Here is a 22,039-nt window from a genome sequence, read left to right as displayed (position 1 = left end):
ACTGCCTCAGCCTCCTGAGTAGCTGGGATTACAGGCACGTGCCACCATGCCCAGCTGATTTTTTGTATTTTTAGTAGAGACGGGGTTTCACCATGTTGACCAGGATGGTCTCGATCTCTTGACCTCGTGATCCACCCGCCTCGGCCTCCCAAAGTGCTGGGATTACAGGCTTGAGCCACCGTGCCCGGCCTTTAATAGTTTTAATAGAGATGGGGCTTCACCATTTTGGCCAGGCTGGTCTCAAACTCCTGACCTCAGGTGATCGGCCTGCCTAAGCTTTCCAAAGTGCTGGGATTACCGGTGTGAGCCACCGCGCCTTGCCTCAAATGTTTTTACCTTAAAATAATATTCATACCAACTTGGGTTCTGAGTTACATTCCCACATAATCATACTTGCTTCATATGGTGGTTGGGAAAATGAGAAACAATATGTTAGATACCCAGCCTAAGCTTCACAAGTAATATGTTTAAACGTGTTGCATTCCACCTTTTGTCTTCCTTTAAAATTTGTCTCTCTTTTTTTTTTTTTTCCAACTTTTCTTATATTGAATGCATCTTACACTGCTTTCTTGAAATGAACTACCTGGAGCATTTATCCTTCATTGCATGTGTAATCTTGCCCATTTTTGTTCATAGAACTGAGAAACTAAAAATATTCTCAGAATTTAAGCTTCATTGGAAGCAAGTTAGAAAGTTTGCTCTCCCCTTAGGCCGGGCGCGGTGGCTCAAGCCTGTAATCCCAGCACTTTGGGAGGCTGAGGCGGGTGGATCACGAGGTCAAGAGATCGAGACCATCCTGGTCAACATGGTGAAACCCCGTCTCTACTAAAAATACAAAAAATTAGCTGGGCATGGTGGTGCGTGCCTGTAATCCCAGCTACTCAGGAGGCTGAGGCAGGAGAATTGCCTGAACCCAGGAGGCGGAGGTTGCAGTGAGCCGAGATTGCGCCATTGCACTCCAGCCTGGGTAACATGAGTGAAACTCCGTCTCAAAAAAAAAAAAAAAAAAAAAACAAAGTTTGCTCTCCCCTGAATACCTAAGTAGGAAGCTAGATAATATATGTGAAGAATAATTCCTCTGAAACTTGAAGTTTGAGGGTAGCCTTTGTTGGACTCAGAAAATGATACCCCAGTGTATGGCACTTTGGCATGCTAAGTACTTTGAACTGAAGGACATTGGAAGGCCTTCAGAAGTAAAGTCTGTTTCAGACCTTCTCCTCCTCTTCTTTCTCTTGCTTCCTTTTCTCCCCAAGGCAGGCCATAGAAACTGAACCCCTCTCCCTCAAAGACAGTCATAAAACCTAGAGGCCGGGCACAGTGGCTCATGCCTGTGATCCTAGCACTTTGGGAGGTGAAAGTGGATGGATCATTTGAGGTCAGGAATTCGAGACCAGCCTAACTAACATGGTTGAAACCCTGTCTCTATTGAAAATTCAAAAAAATTAGCTGGATGTGGTAGTGCATGCCTATGGTCCCAGCTACTCTGGAGGCTGAGGTAGGAGAATCACTTGAACCCAGGAGGCAGAGGTTGCAGTGAGCCAAGATTGCACCACTACAGCCTGGGTGACAGAATGAGACTGTCTCAAAAAAAAAAAAAAAAAAATCTAAAAAACTATAAATATAGAAATATTACTCCAACCTTTATATGTAACAATTGGCTGTAAAGAAATTGTTCTTACCTTGTCTGAAAGTAGAACATAAGACTAATTCCAGAAGGGGTCCTGCCCTATACCTAGGTGGAAGAAATGCCACACAGAGAGGCCAAGGATTTAAAAGACAGGCCTTGCTGGATTTCCCCACTCAGTTTATTACTCATTCCCTTCTGTCCAATCACATTTCTACACAGCTGTCCACTCTATTGAATCTAAGCATTAAAGTGGAACTTTTCCCTTGGGTCTTTGGGTCTTCATTCCGAAGCCTCCCGTATTTCATAAAACTTTGATTAAATAAATTTGTCATGCTTTTCTTAAACTTTTATTTATAGGAGTGTTGGCTGTGAGCCTTACAATAGGGAGGAAAAGTATCACAGTCTTTTGACCCCTACACCTTTAACATAAAATGAGTTTTTAATTTTACCCTTGACACCATAAACATAGTTAGAGTTTTAAAATCTTTATACCATATTTGAAGCTCTTTTGAAATTAAGGTAATCCCTGCTCTTAGGTATAGTAGGGTTTGTGTGTTCAAATTAAAATAGTGCCATAGGCCTAACAATGAGTCTATGCTCTATAATAGCCTAACCACATATATTCTTATTCTGCTTTTTGTTCGGATACTGAGAGAAAATGCTAAATAGTAAGAAAGGGGAGTCAGAAGTTTCTATTAAGCATCACTGAATAAGTATGACAGAATAAGGATTCTACCAGACAAGCAGAACCAGGATTTAGATCAGGGATTGATTATAAGAAATTGGTTTACACAATTGTGGGAGCTGGCTAAGCAAGTCTAAAGTCCGTAGGGATCAGTCAGGAAGAGGTGATTCCAAGCAGGCTGGAATCCCGTGGTCACGAGACTGACCCCAGGTGAAATCAGATTTGGGGGAAGGGAGTTTAATTGGAGACCCAGCTGCTCTTTGGGTTTCTTTTTCAGAGAATGCCTAAAACCTCTCCTAAAGGCCTTCCAAGTAAATCCAGCCAACCCTGAATAATGTCCTCTTTGATTAAGTATATCCGCTGATTAGGGACTACAGGGTTTGCTTCAATAACTGCTTGAAGAAGACGTGTGTGCTCCTAAGCAGCAGTCTCCTTTCTGTTCTTCGGCTCTTGAGAGAATATCCCTTGTCTCCTTCCCTAACAGGAAACATACTAGAGAGGGAATTCCGGGGACAGTAGTTCAATCAAGGTGACACATCGAAAGTCATCACAAATGATAAAATATGTCTGGTAAAACATGTATATTGCTTTAAATGGCTGTTAATTCTTCCTTTTATTAAGAAGATTTCCTGAATTTTGATAGCACCATTTTGGCTAATCTAAGAGAGAATAAAATCTGGCCAACATTTAGAAACTTGAATACCATAAACAATTTTTTAGGGTGTGTGCTTCCTGAATGTTTGACGTTTCTCATAACTGCTTTCTGTTTTGCCTTAGGGTACTTTTTGACATCACACAAGAAGATGTTTTGTTTCTGGCTTCACCTCTGACCTTTGATCCTTCTGTTGTGGAAATATTTCTCGCTCTATCAAGTGGTGCCTCTCTGCTTATTGTACCAACTTCTATCAAGTTGCTTCCATCAAAATTAGCCACTGTTCTCTTTTCCCATCATAGAGTGACTGTTTTGCAGGTACATTTTAGTAGCAGTGAATTTTTTTTTAATCATTTTTCAATATTTTAAGTGTTTTGGAGAATAGTTTTTATTCCTGTAGTTCTTTACAATGGTTTAATATAATCTGGTTAGATTATCAAGGGCTGTCTCCTCCTGATGTGACTTTTTAAAATTTGAAAATGAAAAAAGATAAGTGAATCTGCCTAGAAAATTATTTTACCGTATATTTTGTGCATACTGTAATAACAAGAGGACCTTTACTTTGACTCAAATTTGTTGGATTTGAGAAGGATAGGCTGCTTCTTCTGTCTTAAAATCTATGTATATTGTGTTTCTTATGAAGAGCTAGTCTAAAATTAAAATATAATCAAGTTAGGAATATAAATTTTCTTATTTTTACATCAATATACTTTACATTAACCTACAGAAACAAGTATTTTCAAAATCTGGCCTTTTAAAATGTTATTTAAATGTGTATCTGACTGGTGATTAGGTCATGCAGGTACACAAGTGTATGACTGGTACACAAGTCTTAAGTTACTACATTGTATGTAGTTAAAGGTACTAGAGAATTAGCTATATTATATGCATATCATAATATGTAAATATCTTAGTTAAGTGTTTAACTGCTGTAAACCTTAGGTTTTATCTGTAAATGGAAATAATACCCCTCTCAAATAGAATTAAATGAGACAGTGTAGCTTAGTTCCTGATTGTGTGTGTATATGAGTCCATTCAGGCTGCTGTAATAAAATACCATAAACTGGGTAGCTTATAAACAACAGATTTTTATTTCTTGCAGTTCTGGAGGTGGGAAGTCAAAGATTAAGTCATCAGTAGATTTGATCTCTGGTGAGGGGCCTGCTCGTTGATTCATTAGACTGCTGTCTTTTTACTGGGTCTTCACATGATGGAAAAGGTTTTGTAAGGGCACTAATCTCATTCATGAGGCCTCTACCTGCAGGACCTAATCACTTCATAAAGCCCCCACCTCCTAATACTAATACCATTGCCTTGAGAGTTAGGATTGCTTGCCTGCTTGCTTGCTTTTTTTTTTTTTTGGACAGAATTGCTGTGTCATTCAGGCTGGAATTAAGTGGCATGGTCTTGGTTCACTCCGCCTCCCAGTTCAAGTGATTCTTATGCCTTAGTCTCCTGAGTAGTTGGGATTACAGGCGCCCACCATCACACCCAGCTAATTTTTGTATTTTTAGTAGAGACAGGGCTTCACCATGTTGGCCAGGCTGGTCTCAAACTCCTGGCCTTAAGTGATCCTCCTGCCTCAGTGTCTGAAGTTCTGGGATTACAGGCATGAGCCGCTGTGCCTGGCTTGAGAGTTAGGATTTCAACATACAAATTTGAGGCGGAGACACGAACGATTCAGACCATAGTGTGTTATATTTGTGTACCTATGTGCATATGTATGTGCATCTTAATTATTAGTGTCCATTGTCTTTTTTTTTTTTTTTTTTTTTTGAGACAGAGTCTCACTCATATCGCCCAGCCTGGAGTACAGTGGTGCGACTTCAGCTCACTGCAATCTCTGTCTTTTGGGTTTAAGAGATTCTGTGCCTTGGCCTCCCGAATAGCTGGGATTATAGGCGTGTACCACCATGCCCAGCTAATTTTTGTATTGTAGAGACGGTATTTCACAACGATGGTCAGGCTGGTCTCAAACTGCTGGCTTCCTGGTCTTGAACTCCTCAATCCGCCTGTGTTGGACTCCCAAAGTCCTGGGATTACAGGTGTGAGCCACCACGCCTGGCCTCCACTTTCTATTTTGATAAACTACAATTATCAGGTTATTATCCAGGATAATGAGAATTGAGAGGATATTACATTTCTGCTACAAAAACAAAATTTGATACTTTGAACTTTTTTAAGGCAATGTTTTTCATCCCAATGCATGTATACGTATAAATTGAACACAAACAGTGTGGCTTGTTAGTGTCAGTGGATAAAAATTCTCATCTGTTAGTGAGTCATTCTGTGAATTCAGTGGATCTGGGTAAGATATTACTGTAACTGTTTTTTTTTTGAGACGGAGTTTCGCTCTTGTTACCCGGGCTGGAGTGCAATGGCACGATCTTGGCTCACTGCAACCTCTGCCTCCTGGGTTCAAGCAATTCTCCTGTCTCAGCCTCCCGAGTAGCTGGGACTACAGGCACGCACCATCATGCCCAGCTAATTTTTGTATTTTTAGTAGAGACGAGGTTTCACCTTGTTGACCAGGATGGTCTCGATCTCTTGACCTCGTGATCCTCCCACCTCGGCCTCCCAAAGTGCTGGGATTATAGGCGTGAGCCACCGCGCCCGGCCAACTGTTTTATTTACCTGTAAAATTCAAGGAGCATGTTTCTCAGGGAATGTTTGCAAAGTTGCTTGATAGATTTGGTTGATAGTTACTAAAAGGGAAGGAGACTTTCCTTCTATGTTAGGTCAACGAATTCTACCTCTTTAAGTCTCATCCTCTTGTTTGATGTTTTAGCACAATCGCAGATAAATTTACTTTAGCAGTTTTTAACCTTTTTGAGATCAGATTTTTCTGAGAAATTGATAGAAACTTCCTGTTATAAGAACATGACAAATTTTTCATATAGTTTCATGGTGATTTTATTTAGCTAATAATAGTTATTGGGAATATTATCAGCAGATCACATTTGACTTGGTTTGAGTAAGGAGGAGAGATATAGAAGCTGACAGGCTGTCCTTTCCTTTGTGTAAGGCACATGCCTTTTCTTATACTGAATTTTAGCTGTGTTGTCAGCGTTCATCTTCTCTCTCCTAAATCCGGTTTCTTTCAAATGATGTATAAGTCATCAAGGATTTTTGCTTTAATATATATACAGTTTTTATTTACTAAAGCGCTCCTTAGACAGATTTTATTTATAATTAAAACCTTACCCAGACCTAATTGGACATGAAGCAGGGATCTTAAAAGCTGTCAAGGCCAGGCACGGTGGCTCACGCCTGTAATCCCAGCACTTTGGAAGGCCGAGGCGGACGGATCACCTGAGGTCAGGAGTTCCATACCAGCCTGGCCAACATGGCACAACACCATCTCTACTAAAAATACAAAAATTAGCGATCATGTTGTGCATACCTGTAATCCCAGCTACTCAGGAGGCTGAGGCAGGGGAATCTCTTGAATCCAGAAGGTGGAGGTTGCAGTGAGCCCAGCTTATGCCACTGCACTCCAGCCTGGACAACAGAGTAAGTAAGACTCAGTCTCAAAAAAAAAGAAAAAAAGAAAAAGCTGTCAAACACATACTACTAAAGCCTTGAAAATTGAAAAGAGTAGAATATCTTGAGTTACTTTGGGGGGAAAAGGCCCCAAAGCGAAATAGACTAAGCTTTGGAGAAAATTAAAGACCTCTCTTATTTGTTTCAGGAATAAGAGGTTTCTTGGGAAAGAAAGGATTGATTTTTGGTTTATTACAAAACTAAAATATATTTGGACATTTTTTATTTATATGCTCTGGGTAACAAAGTTATATTATTTAAACTTGATGCCCTTTAAAACTTTGTTTTTTGAGACAGAGTCTTCCTTTGTCACCCAGGCTGGAGTGCAGTAGTGGTGCGCTCACAGCTCACTGCAACCTTGACATCTGGGGCTCAAGTGATCCTCTCACCTCAGCCTTCCAAGTAGCTGGGACCACAGGTGCATGCCATCATGCCTGGCTAATTTTTTAAATCTTTTGTAGAGACAGGTTCTCCCTGTGTTGCCCAGGCTGGTCTTGAACTCCTGGGCTCAAGTGATCCTCCCACCTCAGCCTCTTAAAGTGCTAGGATTACTATAGGCATAAGCCACCATTTATGGTCTAAAAGTAAAACATGTTAGAGTAAAATATTAGGTTGGTACCTAGGAATAGGTCAGCATAATAATGTTTTCCATTTTTCCTGAGTTTTCCTTAAAAAACTTGGAAGAAGCTTTAACATTCCCTGTTTTTTCTATTATCTACTAAGTCTCATTTTTGTATGTCTAGAATGATTTACTAGCAAAGGATGCTGACTTGTATTCTGCCCCTCAGTTTATCATTTCGGTTTATGAGTATCTGAAAAGTATTTCCATTTATTTATTTATTTATTTATTTTGAGACAGAATCTCACTCTGTCACCTAGGCTGGAGTACAGTGTTGTGTACTCAGCTCACTGCAACCTCCATCTCTTGGGTTCAAGTGATTCTCCTGCCTCAGCCTCCCGAGTAGCTGGGAATACAGGCATGTGCCACCACAGCCGGCTAATTTTTGTATTTTTAGTAGACATAGGATTTCACTATGTCGACTAGGCTGGTCTCAAACTCCTGACCTCAAGTGATCCACCTGCTTCAGCCTTCCAAATTGCTGGGATTATAGGCATGAGCCACCGCGCCTGGCCTCCATTTTTTTTTTTTTTTCCAATCTTGCTGAATATCATAGATGTGCATTTATTTGTTGAGTTCAAAGTTGATATTATCCTTACAGAAGTTAGGCCAGAACACTGAAATTTGGCTTAGTGAAAAATGAAGAGCCAGGACCATTTGAGCCTTTATTTTGACAAGAGATTTTCAGTACAATAAACCTCTTGGCATAACAGTTAAGAGCATGATTTAGGATGCTTTATAGTGTTGTCATCATAATTTATTATTAAAAACCAGAATCTTTTTTTTTTTTTTTTTGAGATGGAGTTTCGCTCTAGTTACCCAGGCTGGAGTGCAATGGCACGATCTTGGCTCACTGCAACCTCCACCTGTTGGGTTCAAGCAATTCTCCTGCCTCAGCCTCCCGAGTAGCTGGGACTACAAGCACGCGCCACCATGCCCAGCTAATTTTTGTATTTTTAGTAGAGATGGGATTTCACCTTGTTGACCAGGATGGTCTCGATCTCTTGACCTTGTGATCCACCCGCCTCGGCCTCCCAAAGTGCTGGGATTATAGGCGTGAGCCACCGCGCCCGGCCCAAAACCAGAATCTTAACTGGGACATAAGTACCTTCGAGGGTATAGAATCATTCTACTATGTAAAGGTTTTGACAAGCCATGACCTTAAATCATTTTTCTGAATTAAAATTCAAGTTTTCTATTATGACTTCTTAGATTTCATTGAAAGAAATTATTTAAAAATCTTTACTTCCAAGAGACTTTTGGCTCTGGCCAAGTGAAGAGATTAACAGATCCTCTTTCCCAAAAAAGCAACTATAAAGCTGGACAAAATAGAAAAAAAACCAAGCATTTCAACATTTGGAAATCAACCAAAGACATATAGCAATCTTAGAAATGTTTATGTTTTTTAAAAATGCCGAATTTTATGTGAAAATAATGGAACTTCGTGGCATTCTGGTATGGGTCTGCTCCTATCATCCCTGTCTCAATTCAGTCATCACACAGATTCTTTCTGTTTGAAAGGGCTCACTTAATTTATAATAGTCAGTAATGCCCACGACCAGTAGTAGCATTATGGAAATGATGATCTTGAAGTAGGCCGGTAGGGAGCCCTACAGCTCCCTAGCCTGAGAGGTCAACAGCTCCTCTAGCCTGAGATTGCAGTGGTGGTGGGATAAGCATATTCCTGGCTGAGGTTACACTCGTGTGAATCAGGGACCAGAGGGCCGATGCAACTCCTGACTGAACCTGAGGCTGTGTGCATGCACGTAAGAGACACAAAAGGGCCCATAGAAAATAAAAGATGGATCAGGCTTGAAAGTACCTGAACTTTGACTGAGCTCCCCTATCCACATACAGATTTGGGATAGTAAGTACCTACTGGGATGTAGAGTCATTCTACTTTGTAAATATTTTACAAGCCATGACCTTAAATCATTTTTTCTGAATTAAAATTCAAGTTGTTTATCCAACCAATGACTTGATAGACTGTCTACATTTGGACAGTCCACACTTGGGCCATCTGTCTAGTGATCATTGATTGATCACTTTCTCTCTACACATGGGATGACCCATAGGAACTCCAACTAAAAAGAACATATATTTTTTTAATAAACAACTAAGTAGCAACATCAGTGGCCAAATATACTAGAGGATTTAGTCCAGGCAGGTTACTAACAAAGAAATGTACTGGCAATAAAAAAAACAACAAAAACAAAACAATAACAATTTTATAAGGATAAGATTGTCAGTACATCAATAAGTACATTGTTACATCAGTAAGATGTAACAATTAGGCCTGGCGTGGTGGCTCACTCCTGTAATCCAAGCACTTTGGAGGCCAAGGTGGGTGGATCACCTGAGGTCGGGAGTTCAAGACCAGCCTGACCAACATGGTGAAACCCATTCTTAAAAAAAAAAAAAAAAAAAGATGTAACAATTATACATGTATATCCACCTAAAAATAGAGCTTCCAAATACCTGAAACAAAAATGGACAAAATTGAAAACATAAATAGACAACTCAGTAGTTGGAGATTTTAATACCCCACTTTCAATAATTGGTTGAAAAACTAGACATAAATCAGCAAGTATGATATCGAAGACTTGAACAACATTACCAACCAAATGCCATATACAGAACATTCTATCCAGTGATTGCAGAATTCTTTTTAAGCACATTGGCACATTTCATAGAATAAGTCATATGCTAAGCCACAAAACAAGTCTCAGTAAATTTAAAGGTGACCATGTGGGATTTATCCCAGGAATGCGTGTTTGGTTTAACATCCAGAAATTATCGATGATATATACAGCATAAAGAATAATGAACAAAAAGCATATACCTATCTTAATATATGCAGAGAAAGAATTTGGCAAATCTAACACCCATTTATGATTTTTTAAAAAGCTCCCAACAACTAGGAATAAAAGGGAAGTTCTCCAGTATGAAGAGGGGCTCCAACAATAGAACCGCAGCTAATATGACACCATACTCAAGATTGAATGCTTTGACCCTAAGATTGGAAACAAGGCCAGCATGTTTGCCTTTGCCACTTTAACATTCTAGTGGTTCTTGCCAGTACAATAAGGCAAGAAGGAAAAATATTAAAGGTACTTATGTTGGACAGGAGGAAGTACAACTCTCTTTATATGTAGGTGGTGTGATCTTGTATATAGAAAATTTTGTTGGGGGTTGGGGTGGTGAGGAGAACTGCTAGCAATAATAAAGTTTAGTCAGGTTGGAGGATAGAAGATCAATATACAAAAATCATTTGTATTTTATATTTGTACATGCATATTTAGTATATGTATATAAAAGAAATAGCTAAAAGTGAAATTAAGATAATATTTATACTAGCATCAAAAACAGTAAAATAGGAATAAAGCTAAAGAGCAAGATTTGTACAGTGAAAACTATAAAACATTGTTTATAGAAATTAGAGACCTAAATAACATTTTGTCTTTATAGATTAGAAGTTTTAATATTGTTGAGTTTGCATTTCTCCCCAAATTGATCTGTAAATTAAACACACTTCCTAGCAAAGTGCTGTGGGCTTTTTTGGTAGAAATGAATAAGCTGATCTTAAATTTTATATGGAACTGTGAAACCCAGTCCTGATCCATGTGATAAAATGCCACTTAGCAATAAAAAGGAATGAACTGTTGATATACTTAGCAGCATAGATGAATTGTATCTATTATGTAGAATGAAAGAAGCCAGGTCAAAACGGACTATTTTCTGATTCCATTATATAAATGAAATATATAATTTCCATTTATAATTATGTACAATTCTATATAATTTATATTAATGGAATTATACAAGATTATTCTGATCTATGGTGACAGAAAATAGATCAGTGGATGTCTGGATAAAGGGATCCAGTTGGAGAGAAGACTTACAGTGGTACACAGGTAATTTTGAGAGTGATGAATATTGCTGTCATCTGAATGTTTGTGTCTCTCCAGAATTCATGTTCAAATCTAATCCCCAATCTGTTGGTATTAAGATGTGAGGCCTTTAGGAGGGTAGAAACTTCATAAATGAGATTCGTGCTCTTATAAAAGAAACCTGAGGTTGTGTATTAATCCCTTCTACACGTGAGAACACAGCAAGAAGGTACCATCTATGAAGTAGAGTGCTCACCAGACACTAAGTCTGCCCACACCTTGATCTGGACTTCCCCGTCTCCAGAACCATGAGCACTGCATTTCTTACCCAGTCTACAGTATTTTTGTTACAGTAATCTGAATCGACTAAGACAGTTATGTTCATTATTTTGATTGTGGTGATGGTTTTACTAGTATATACATATATCAAAACATATTAAATTGTATACTTAAAATAGTTTATATGTCAGTTATACCTCAATAAAGCTGTTGGTATAAATCCTATTCATTATTGTTTTACTTAGGCACATTTTTAAACCCTTTTATATACTTTTTGTACAGAGTTAGAAAGGAAATATAAATTGATTTTATAGCTTTTGTTCTTTTTATCCTTAAATCTTTTTGTGTAAACTGTATGATGAAACATAAGTAATATTTTTGCTTAAGTTTTTTTCTAAAGCGTAACTGATATCCACATTAGGAAGATAATGTTGGGCCAGTCATGGTGGCTCACATCTGTAATCCTAGTGCTTTGGGAGGCCAAGGTAGGAGAACTGTTTGAGCGCAGGAATTCAAGACCAGCCTGGGGAACACAGGCCCCATCTGTACAAAAAATTTGAAAAATTAGCTAGGGGTGGTGGTATGTGCCTGTAGTCCCAGCTATTCAGGAGGCTGAGGTCGGAGGATCATTTGGGCCTGGAAGGTTGAGGCTGCATTGAGTGGTGATCATGCCACTGCACTCCAGCCTGGGCAACAGAGTGAGACCCTGTCTCAAAAAAAAACTTTTTTTTTTTTTTGTGAGACGGAGTTTCACTCTTGTTACCCAGGCTAGAGTGCAAGGGCGTGATCTCGGCTCACCGCAACCTCTGCCTCCTGGGTTCACGCAATTCTCCTGCCTCAACCTCCTGAGTAGCTGGGATTACAGGCATGCGCCACCATGCCCAGCTAATGTTTTGTATTTTTAGTAGAGACGGGGTTTCACCGTGTTGACCAGGATGGTCTCAGTCTCTTGACTTTGTGATCCACTCGCCTCGGCCTCCCAAAGTGCTGGGATTACAGGCTTGAGCCACTGCGCCCGGCAAAAAAAAATTTTTTTTAATGAAGATAATGTTGCACCAGTAGTTTTCCAAATGGGATTTCCCATTTATTAAACACAGCCTTAATTTCCATGTGGGCTCTAAACGTTAACTTTGAAATAATAACTACAATGCTTACTTTTTTAAAGAAGTGAAGGGAAATAAATAAATAATTTTTAATGTATCTACAGGCAACACCAACATTGCTTAGAAGATTTGGATCTCAGCTTATCAAGTCAACTGTTTTGTCAGCCACTACTTCTCTTCGAGTATTAGCCCTTGGTGGTGAAGTGTTTCCATCATTGACAGTTCTCAGAAGCTGGAGAGGAGAAGGCAATAAAACACAAATATTTAATGTTTATGGTATCACAGAGGTATCAAGTTGGGCGACTATTTATAGGATTCCAGAGAAGATTCTTAACTCTACTTTAAAGTAAGGGTTTTCATTATATTGTACAGAGAAGAGACACTATATTTCTAGGATCTTAACATTGACAGTGTTTTTGATAAGCACTGGGGTAATAATTTTAGAAACACGATTGTATCTGATTTTTTTTTTTTTTTGAGCCTTGCTCTGTTGTCCAGGCTGGAGTGCAGTGGCGCGATCTCCGCTCACTGCAGCCTCTGCTTCCTGGATTCAAGCGATTCTCCTGCCTTAGCCTCCTGAGTAGCTGGGATTACAGGCGTGCACCACCACGCCTGGCTAATTTTTGTATTTTTAGTAGAGATGGGGTTTCACCATGTTGGCCAGGATGGTCTCGATCTCTTGACCTCGTGATCCGCCCACCTCGGCCTCCCAAAGTACTTGGATTACAGGCTTGAGCCACTGTGCCCAGCTGATTGTATAGAATATTTTAAGTTGGGAATCCAGAACCTTCCCTACTATAGCTAGTGCCAAGATACTGCTACAACATTTTGTACTAAATAGTAATTAATAACATGATAACCTTTCCACCTAACCTTTTCCTCTTGTCAGTCTTTGAATTATAGCATAACAAACTTTTTTTCTTTGATACAGTATGATTTAAATATATTGGAAAATATTCTAATGAAAACTTTCAAATCTGCTCTGGGTCTTATTTTCATAGATGTGAATTGCCTGTACACCTGGGATTTCCACTTCTTGGAACAGTAGTTGAAGTTAGAGATACTAATGGCTTCACAATTCAAGAAGGCAGTGGCCAAGTATTTTTAGGTTGTTTTATATTTGTTGATTGGGAATTTATTTTTTTCAAGAAAAAAGATCTGATGTGTTAATTTTATTATTTTCCTGTTTTTCATATGCCTATCTCATGCTTTTCAGTGATAGTTTTTAATCTCATTCATAGTCATGAAATATCAAATAAGTTACAATAATTATTTCAGATAATTTGTAATACACTAATAAAGGTAATTTAGAAACTGTAACTTGGATCTTCATATTTATATTTATAAGCAAAATTTAATCAGTCTAAGAATTTTTTAATTCCATAAATTTTAAGAAATACATTTCATTTTATCTCTGCTTATTTACTGAACTTTTTATGTCTGATTTTATCAGATAGCATTTTAAAATGAGCCTCCTTTTAATATTTAAATTTTGAAGTTTAGTCACTGAACTTTGGGTGATGCTATTGATTTGATGGTTTTTAATATATTTCCCTTGGATTTTTATGACATTGTGTTTATATCTTGGGAAGGTGGCAGAAACAGAGTGTGTTTTCTTGATGATGAAGTGACAGTACCACTTGGCACAATGCGAGCCACAGGAGACTTTGTGACTGTGAAAGATGGAGAGATATTTTTTCTGGGACGAAAGGATAGTCAGATCAAACGTCATGGCAAACGTCTTAACATTGAACTTGTACAACAGGTAAAACTATTTAAATATTAAGTATCTATTCAGATATGTAGGTATTAGAAGCAGTCACCACCAATTTTCTATGCCAGGGGTCTGTATTATTTATACCTGTCATTTTTGTGTTAGTGTTAAATTACAATAAAATATATTAATAATTCAGTGTGCCCCTTATCCCCAGCATGAAGAGATAGTTATACTTTAAATAAGTGACAAATTGTATTTTGATATTTGTGAAATGAAACTGGCTTATTTTGCTTTAGGACCTATTATTTTGAAAAATATTGTGAACCCTATGTGCAAGTAATACTAACAGTAAAAAATAATTAAAAAAAAATCTCCAGTATATTCCAAAACTAAATTCAACTGTTGTGATTTCAGACATAAAAAAGTAAGCTTTTAGGAAGCTTGTTTGTAAATATCCTCATTGGCAAATTGGGATAATCTCTCTTATAGGTTGCTGAAGAGCTTCAGCAAGTGGAGTCTTGTGCCGTTACGTGGTATAATCAGGAAAAATTAATTCTCTTCATGGTATCTAAAGATGCTTTAGTAAAAGATTACATCTTTAAAGAACTGCAGAAACATCTTCCAAGTCATGCAATTCCGGATGAGCTTGTATTGATTGATACTCTACCATTTACATCCCACGGTAATTTAAAGCAGATATGTTTCAGTGCCAAATAATACTAATTGTATTCAAAACTAGCTTAATGGTCACATAAATCTTTATTATTTTGATAAATGATACTAGTATGTATTGTGATAGACCCTCTTTTGAATGCTTTATATAATTAGTTCATTTTATTTTCAGAAAATCCTGTGCGTAGGTGATATTATTCCTATATACAGATGAGGAAAATAAGGCTTAAAGAGGTTAAGTAATTAGGTGGGGCAAGGTGGTGAGCGCCTGCAGTTTCAGCCACTCAGGGAAGCTAAAGTGGAGAATGGCTTGAGGCCAGGAGTTTGGTGGTACAGTGTGCTGTTTGTGCCTGCAAATAACCATTGTACTCCAGCCTTGGCAACTTAGCAAGACCCCCATGTCAAAAAAAAAAAAAAAAAAAAAAAAAGAGGTTAAGTAATTTTCCAAAAATCATTTTGCTAGTTAGTGATTATATTAGTATAGTAGTCAGGGTTCTCCAGAGAAACAGAACCAATATATAGATATATAAAAGATTTATTGTCAGGAATTGACCCATGCAATTATGGAAGCTAAGAAGTCTAATAATCTGCTTTTGACAAGCTAGAGACTTAGGAAAGTCAATGGTATATTCAGTCTGAGTCCTAAGGCCTGACAATCAGGGGAGTGGATGATATAAATCCTGGTTTGAGGACAGGAGGAGATGAGATGTTCTAGCTTAAACAGTGATGCAAGAAAAAGGGTGCAGGCCAGGCGCAGTGACTCATGCCTATAATTCCAGCACTTTGGGAGGCCAAGGTGGAGGATCACTGAGGTTGTGAGTTTGAGACCAGCCTGGCCAAAATGGTGAAACCATGTCTACTAAAAATACAAAAAAAAGTAGCTGAGCCTGGTGGTGCACGCCTGTAGTCCCAGCTACTTGGGAGGCTGAGATGGGAGGCTCACTTGAACCCAGGAGGGAGAGGTTGCAGTAAGCCAAGGTTGTGCCACTGCATTCCAGCCTGGGCAACAGAGTGAGACCCTGTCTCAAAAAAAAGAAAAAGGGTGCAAATTCTTTCTTTCTCTGCCTTTTTTCTGTTTTGGCTCTCAACAGATTGGATGATGCCCAATCTGCTTTACTGAGACCTTAGTTAGATTCATATGCTAATCTTATCCAGAAGCACCCTCACAGACCCACCCAGAAAAATGTTCAATCTGGGCACCCTGTGGTCCACCCACATTGACACATACAATTAACCTATTGCAGTGATAAAATTGATACTCTATCTAGGACTTTTTTATTTTAATTTTATTATTGTCTGTTTTGTCTATCTAGGACTGTTTGACTTAAAAATATATAATCTTAGTCACCATATTATATTGCCTTCCCAATTTCATTTTTATATGCTATACACTTTAAAATGCAGTGGTTGCTCATTTAATGGAACTATTTCTTTAACTCTTGAAATTGCGATAAATTGGATAAATACTAGCTCCTTTATTTTTTTTTGAGACAGGGTCTCACTTCTTTACCCAAGCTGGAGTGCAGTGCAATAAGGGCTCACTGCTGCAGCCTCAACTTCCTGGTTCAAGTGATCCTCTCATCTTAGCCTCCCGAGTAGCTAGGACTACAGGCAAATTTTTAAATGTTTTGTAGAGACAGGGTCTCACTATATTGCCCAGGCTGGTCTTAAACACCTAGCCTCCCAAAGTGTTGGGATTACAGGAGTGAGCCACTATGCCTGGCCTTCTTCTCATCTGTTTGTCTCTACATTCTTGGTAGCATCAAACTGCTTTTTAGAACTGATTGTCGACAACAAACTCTTTACATGATTTCTGTGTTGTACAAAGAAAAATGTATATGGCTAATGAAGATATAAAGGCTTTGAGTGAAATTTTATAATGTTGTTTTAAAACATTTGTTCGTTCTTTTCTATATTAAGGCAAAATTGATGTTTCTGAGTTAAACAAGATATATTTAAACTACATAAACTTGAAATCTGAGAATAAGCTCAGTGGGAAAGAGGACCTTTGGGAAAAATTACAGTATTTGTGGAAGGTACAATTTTTAAGTTACAAAATTATTATAAAGAAGTTATTTTATGTCTTTAAGGAATGATATCCTAACAAGTTACATAAAATTTTCTGACAATGTTACTGCTACCCCGATGTTAGGTAGTATAGCTTCATTTATCCAATTTGTATTAAAATGAAGGTTAGGTTCTCTACTGTAAGATTAGATTAAGTTCCCCACAAAGAAATTTATTGAAAGTGAAGTAGTCATAAAAGGTGTAAGTAGACAAAACCTGTTTTGACATAACTGTTGTCTAAGAGGATCTGTAGAATGTAGTAACACTCTTGTCCGAGCTGAGAAAATAGCCAAATCTTGCTATAGCACAGTGTGTTGTTTGTCATACTTAGGGCTTATGTCATTATTCTAAAAGAACTCAAAGTTCTTTTAGAGAGAATTTAAAAAATACGTATATCTCAATAAGTTAATAATTTTTCTTAAATAAAATGTAGATATTTCTTTTCTAAAGGGTTCTAAAAGGAGGATGTAATTGTGTAGACTTGTCTAAAAATAGAGGTTATCTAAAAGTCTCATCTACTTCATTTTTAGATTATTGGAAAGTAATTTTGATTTATATGAAGCAGCCAAAGATAAATTATTTCCATATTATAGAAATATTAGAAATATTGCCTGTTGGTATCTTGTGGGCTATATACTTAATACATCAAATGTTTTTGTCCCAATTTTATGGGTAAGAAAACTGCTGTAAAGTGAAGTGTATTTTGTACTGTTAGATGAATTTGTGACAAAATTGGTAGCACAGTGATCTCCTTTAACGTAAATAAAACAATTTAAAACTTTATTTTTATTAAAAGTATTTATTTTGTATTTCTAATTGTTATTATTATTATTATTTTTGAGATGGAGTTTCACTCTGTCACCCAGGCCAGAGTGCAGTAGCGCAGTGTTGGCTCACTGCAACCTCCACCCACCCGGTTCAAGCAATTCTCCTGCCTCAGCCTTCCAAGTAGCTGAGATTACAGGCACCTACCAATATGCCCAGCTAATTTTTGTGTTTTTAGTGGAGATGGGGTTTCACCATAATGCCCAGATGGTCTCAAACTCCCGACCTCAGGTGATCCGCCTGCCTTGGCCTCCCAAAGTGCTGGGATTACAGGTGTAAGGCACAACACCCAGCTTATATTTCTAATTATTAATGTATTTACTCTCATCTCTATATATTACCTGTAAATGTTGAAGTCTTTTGGTTTTAGACCTTTACATCGCCATATTTCTCTATTCTTTCCTCTGTAGTCTACCCTGAATCTCCCAGAAAATCTTTTGAAGGTTCCTGATGAGTCACGATTCTTAAATAGTGGTGGAGATTCACTAAAGTCCATGCGACTCCTCAGTGAGATTGAAAAACTTGTTGGGACATCAATACCTGGGCTTCTGGAAATGATTCTCAGCAGTTCCATTTTAGAGATTTATAATCACATCCTTCAAACAGTGTTTCCAGATGAAGATGTGACATTCAGGAAGAGTTGTGCCACAAAAAGGAAACTCAGCAACATTAATCAAGAGGAAGCCAGTGGAACATCTTTACATCAGAAAGCCATCAGGACTTTAAGTTACCACAACGAGAATAATGCTTTTGTTGCACTGAGCAGAGGGAGTCAAATTTTGTCTCTGAATACTACTAGGTTTTTACCAAAGTTAGGACATTGCTCTTCAGCCTATCCTTCTGATTCAATTTCACAGACCAACACTCAGAATTTAAAAGGCCTAAATTCTCCAGTTCTTATTGGGAAGTCAAAAGATCCATCCTGTGTTGCAAAAGTTCCTGAAGAGGGGAAACCTGCGATAGGGACCCAGAAAATGGAGTTACATCTGAGGTGGAGGTCAGACACAGGCAAATGCGTAGATGCTTCACCGCTGGTTGTAATACCTGCTTTTGATGAGTCATCTACAACTGTGTACATTGGTTCCCATTCTCATAAAATGAAGGCAGTTGACTTCTACTCTGGGAAGGTGAAATGGGAACAGAGTTTGGGAGATCGAATTGAATCCTCAGCCTGTGTATCTAAGTGTGGAAGCTTTATTGTGGTGGGTAAGTTTTTGAATTTGAGGTTTGTGGAGTTAAATTGAATTACCATACAATAATCTTCATAGGTCCAAGTTAAACTTAAAAAAAAATCTATGTATGATGGATGGGTTTGGTTGCTGTCAAAAAGTATTAGTTAATCATGTGCTGATTAACAATGTGGGCCTTGGGGTCAAGAGTCCCTGGATTTGAACCCAGTTCTATAGCTGTTACGGGCTCTGTGACCTTTAGCAAGTTACTGAACCTCTTAGAACTTCACTTCCTTGTGGGTAAAAGGGAATAATAATAAATCTATTGCTGCATCACAAATACCCCAAAACTCAACAACCTAGAACAACACAAATTTATTGTCTCATAGTTTCTATGGGTCAGCAATTTAGGAGCAGCTTAGCTGGCAGTTCTGCTCAGGGCTTTCACGTGGCTATAGCCATCTGAAAGCTTGATTTGGGCTGGAAAATCTGCCAAGATAGCTTATTTGCATCACTATTAGCAGAGAGCCTCAGTTCTTTGCTGGTTCTTGGCAGGAAGCTTCAATTCTTACCACATGAGCCTTCTCTAGTCTGCTTGTCTGCCCTTACAACATGGCAGCTAACATTCCTTAGAGTGAGTCATCCAGGAGAGAGCAAGTAAGGAGGAAGAGAGTACCTTTTATGACCTAGACTTCCAAATTCCATACCATCATTTTTGTTTTCTTCTGTTAATTAGAAGTGTGTAACTCGGCTGGGTGCGGTGGTTCACACCTGTAATATCAACACTTTGACAGGCCGAGGCGGATAGATTGCTTGAGCCCAGGAGTTCAAGACCAGTCTGGGAGACATGCAAAAACTCTGTCTCTACAAAAAATACAAATATCAGCCAGGCATGGTAGTACATGCCTGTAGTCCCAGCTACTCGGAAGACTAAGGTGGGAGGATCACTAGAGCCCAGTAGGTTGAGGCTGCTGTTAGTGGTGATTGTGCCACTGCACTCTGGCCTGGGAAAACAGAGCAGGACTCTGTCTCAAAAAATAAAAAAGTGTGTAGTTCAAACCATACTCAAGGGAAAGAGAATCAGGCTCCACCTCTTGAAAGGAAGTGCATCAAAGAATTCATGGACATGTTTTAGAACCACCAGAATCTTTATCAAGCTTTTGGGAGGATTAAATGTGATAATTGTTTATGATTCCATTGGTGCATTGCTAGGGGTGTGCCACCACACCTGGCTAATGTTTGAATTTTTTTGTAGAGTTAGAGTTTCTGCATGTTGCCCAGGCTGGCCTCAAACTCCTGGGGTCAAGCAATCTGCCCACCTCAGCCTCCCAAAGTGCTGAGATTACAGACATGAGCCACCATGTCTAGCGAGCATTTTTTCATAAATGCTTATTAAGTGTTAGCTACTACCTGCTGCTGAGTTTCATTAAGGTGTAGGTGACTTTTACTTTATTAGGAATATGGGGGTCCTGGGTATATTATCTCCCCCTGACTACAACTCTCTTTTTACTCTGCCAAATATGTTAGGTTTCATTTTACATGCTCATGGAATCTTCATCAAAGCTTTTCAGACTAAAGGCTTATGAATAGCTTTCCCTACTTATGCCATCCTAGCGGCAGTCTCCTTGAATCTGAATTTGATTCTTCCCTTCTTCCCCTTTGTTGGTATTCACTCGGGGTGGTTGGCAAAATATTAAAGATATATTAGGAAAAGTATAGATTAGTCTCAAACTTTTTGGAAGGCCAAAAGGTTTTATTGAGACAGGTCGAAGGCAGCTGCCTCATTAACATTAGCATAGGAAAGAGAGAGAGAGAATAAAGGCCTTCCCAGTTTAAGTCTGCTTACCCCACATCACTTTATCTCCAGTCTGTTTACTTATGTAAACTTTGTACTGGATAGCCCTCTCAGTGGGAGATCAAAGGGGAATTACCTGTTAATAGTGTTCACTGTGGGCCTGGAACCTAAAGCTTTTATCACTCGTATAACCACTCTTTTAACCATGTTAATTATCCACAAGTGTGTTAACTTAGAAGCTCTGTTGTAAAATCTGGATGGAATAAGTGTGTGGACAGACAGAGGGTATTAGTCAATTCTTGCTAGTTCTTGGTATTGTTAGCTTAAACTTTTTATTACAGCCATTGAAAAAATCATGAGTGGTATTTTATTGTGGTTTTAATTTGCCTTTACGTAGCGACCAGTGATGCTGAGCATTTTTTTTTTTTTTTGAGATAGGGTTTTGCTTTTTCACCTAGGCTGGAGTGTAGTGGTGTGAACATGGGTCACTACACCCTTGAACTCCCGGGCTCAGGTAATTCTCCCACCTCAGCCTCTGGAGCAGCTGGGACTACAGACATGCACCACCACACCTGGCTAATATTTGTAATTTTTATGGAGACAGAATTTCTGCATGTATTTTGCATGTGTTCTCTCAGTATGGGGCGTTTTATTCTCTTAGGATAGTAGCACAGTGTCTTTTGAAGAGGAGTTCTTTATTTTGATGAAGTCCAATTTATTTTTTTTTAATAGGTCATGCTTTTTTGGTATCATATCTTAGCAATCTTTGCCTAATCCAAGGTCAAAAAGATATTCTTCTGAATTTTCTTTTGGAATTAAACTGAATTGACAGAAATCTTTACCCAGCTGAGTTCTGGGGTGCTCTGCTATGTAGGACATTTCTCTTTGTAATCTCTGAGCTGGCCACTACTCTCTTGCTACTAAGTGATAATTGCCAGGAAAAAAAAGCATAAAAAAGTACATTGGGAATTGGGCCTCAAGTGAGTGGCAGTGGCCATAGGCAGAGCCATCTAGAGAGTGGGCATCAATGAAACTGCCCTAAATAGCTGTCCCCAAAGTCTCCTTCTGATTATCATGATCTCCAGGGAACCTGAGTGACCTTCACTTTGGAGATTTGAACCATCTCTATTTCCAGCTAGGTTATTTTGACTACACCAAAGTCAAGGACTCCTGCCCTGTCGTCTCATCCATAGCAGCAATTTGGGAAAAGCAGTTTAGTTAAGAGCCCAGGCTCTAGAGCTTGACTTCTTAGATTCAAATCTTGGTTCTGCTACATATGAGCTGTGAAATTTTTCCCTAGTAATTTAGTCTCTGTGTGCTTCAATTTTACCATCTAAAAAATGTGGTTCTAATAGTACTTACTTTACTGTGAGGATTAAATGAATTAATAGATGTA

At 38.5% G+C, this 22,039-nt stretch overlaps 1 protein-coding gene across 12 annotated transcripts in view; it reads left to right on the top strand.

Annotated features, from left to right (window-relative positions):
* AASDH (aminoadipate-semialdehyde dehydrogenase) overlaps nucleotides 1–22,039 on the top strand; it is a 41,808-nt gene that overhangs the window by 11,942 nt on the left and 7,827 nt on the right. For 10 of the 12 annotated variants that reach the window (XM_032274277.1, XM_032274281.1, XM_032274276.1 and 7 more), the window contains 7 exons: nucleotides 3,090–3,282; nucleotides 12,503–12,744; nucleotides 13,400–13,506; nucleotides 13,991–14,163; nucleotides 14,605–14,797; nucleotides 16,708–16,823; nucleotides 18,090–18,885. In XM_032274277.1, the coding sequence (XP_032130168.1) occupies nucleotides 3,090–3,282; nucleotides 12,503–12,744; nucleotides 13,400–13,506; nucleotides 13,991–14,163; nucleotides 14,605–14,797; nucleotides 16,708–16,823; nucleotides 18,090–18,885 (1,820 nt within the window). Of the gene's footprint in view, nucleotides 1–3,089; nucleotides 3,283–12,502; nucleotides 12,745–13,399; nucleotides 13,507–13,990; nucleotides 14,164–14,604; nucleotides 14,798–16,707; nucleotides 16,824–18,089; nucleotides 18,886–22,039 lie in introns of those variants that run through there. The other 2 variants (XM_032274283.1, XM_032274284.1) reach the window with 2 other exon arrangements.

Source organism: Sapajus apella, unplaced genomic scaffold, assembly GCF_009761245.1.
Source record: "Sapajus apella isolate SASKATOON/1434 unplaced genomic scaffold, GSC_monkey_1.0 scaffold5, whole genome shotgun sequence".
Lineage (NCBI taxonomy): Eukaryota > Metazoa > Chordata > Mammalia > Primates > Cebidae > Sapajus > Sapajus apella.
This window is presented reverse-complemented; position numbering and strand designations above follow the sequence as displayed.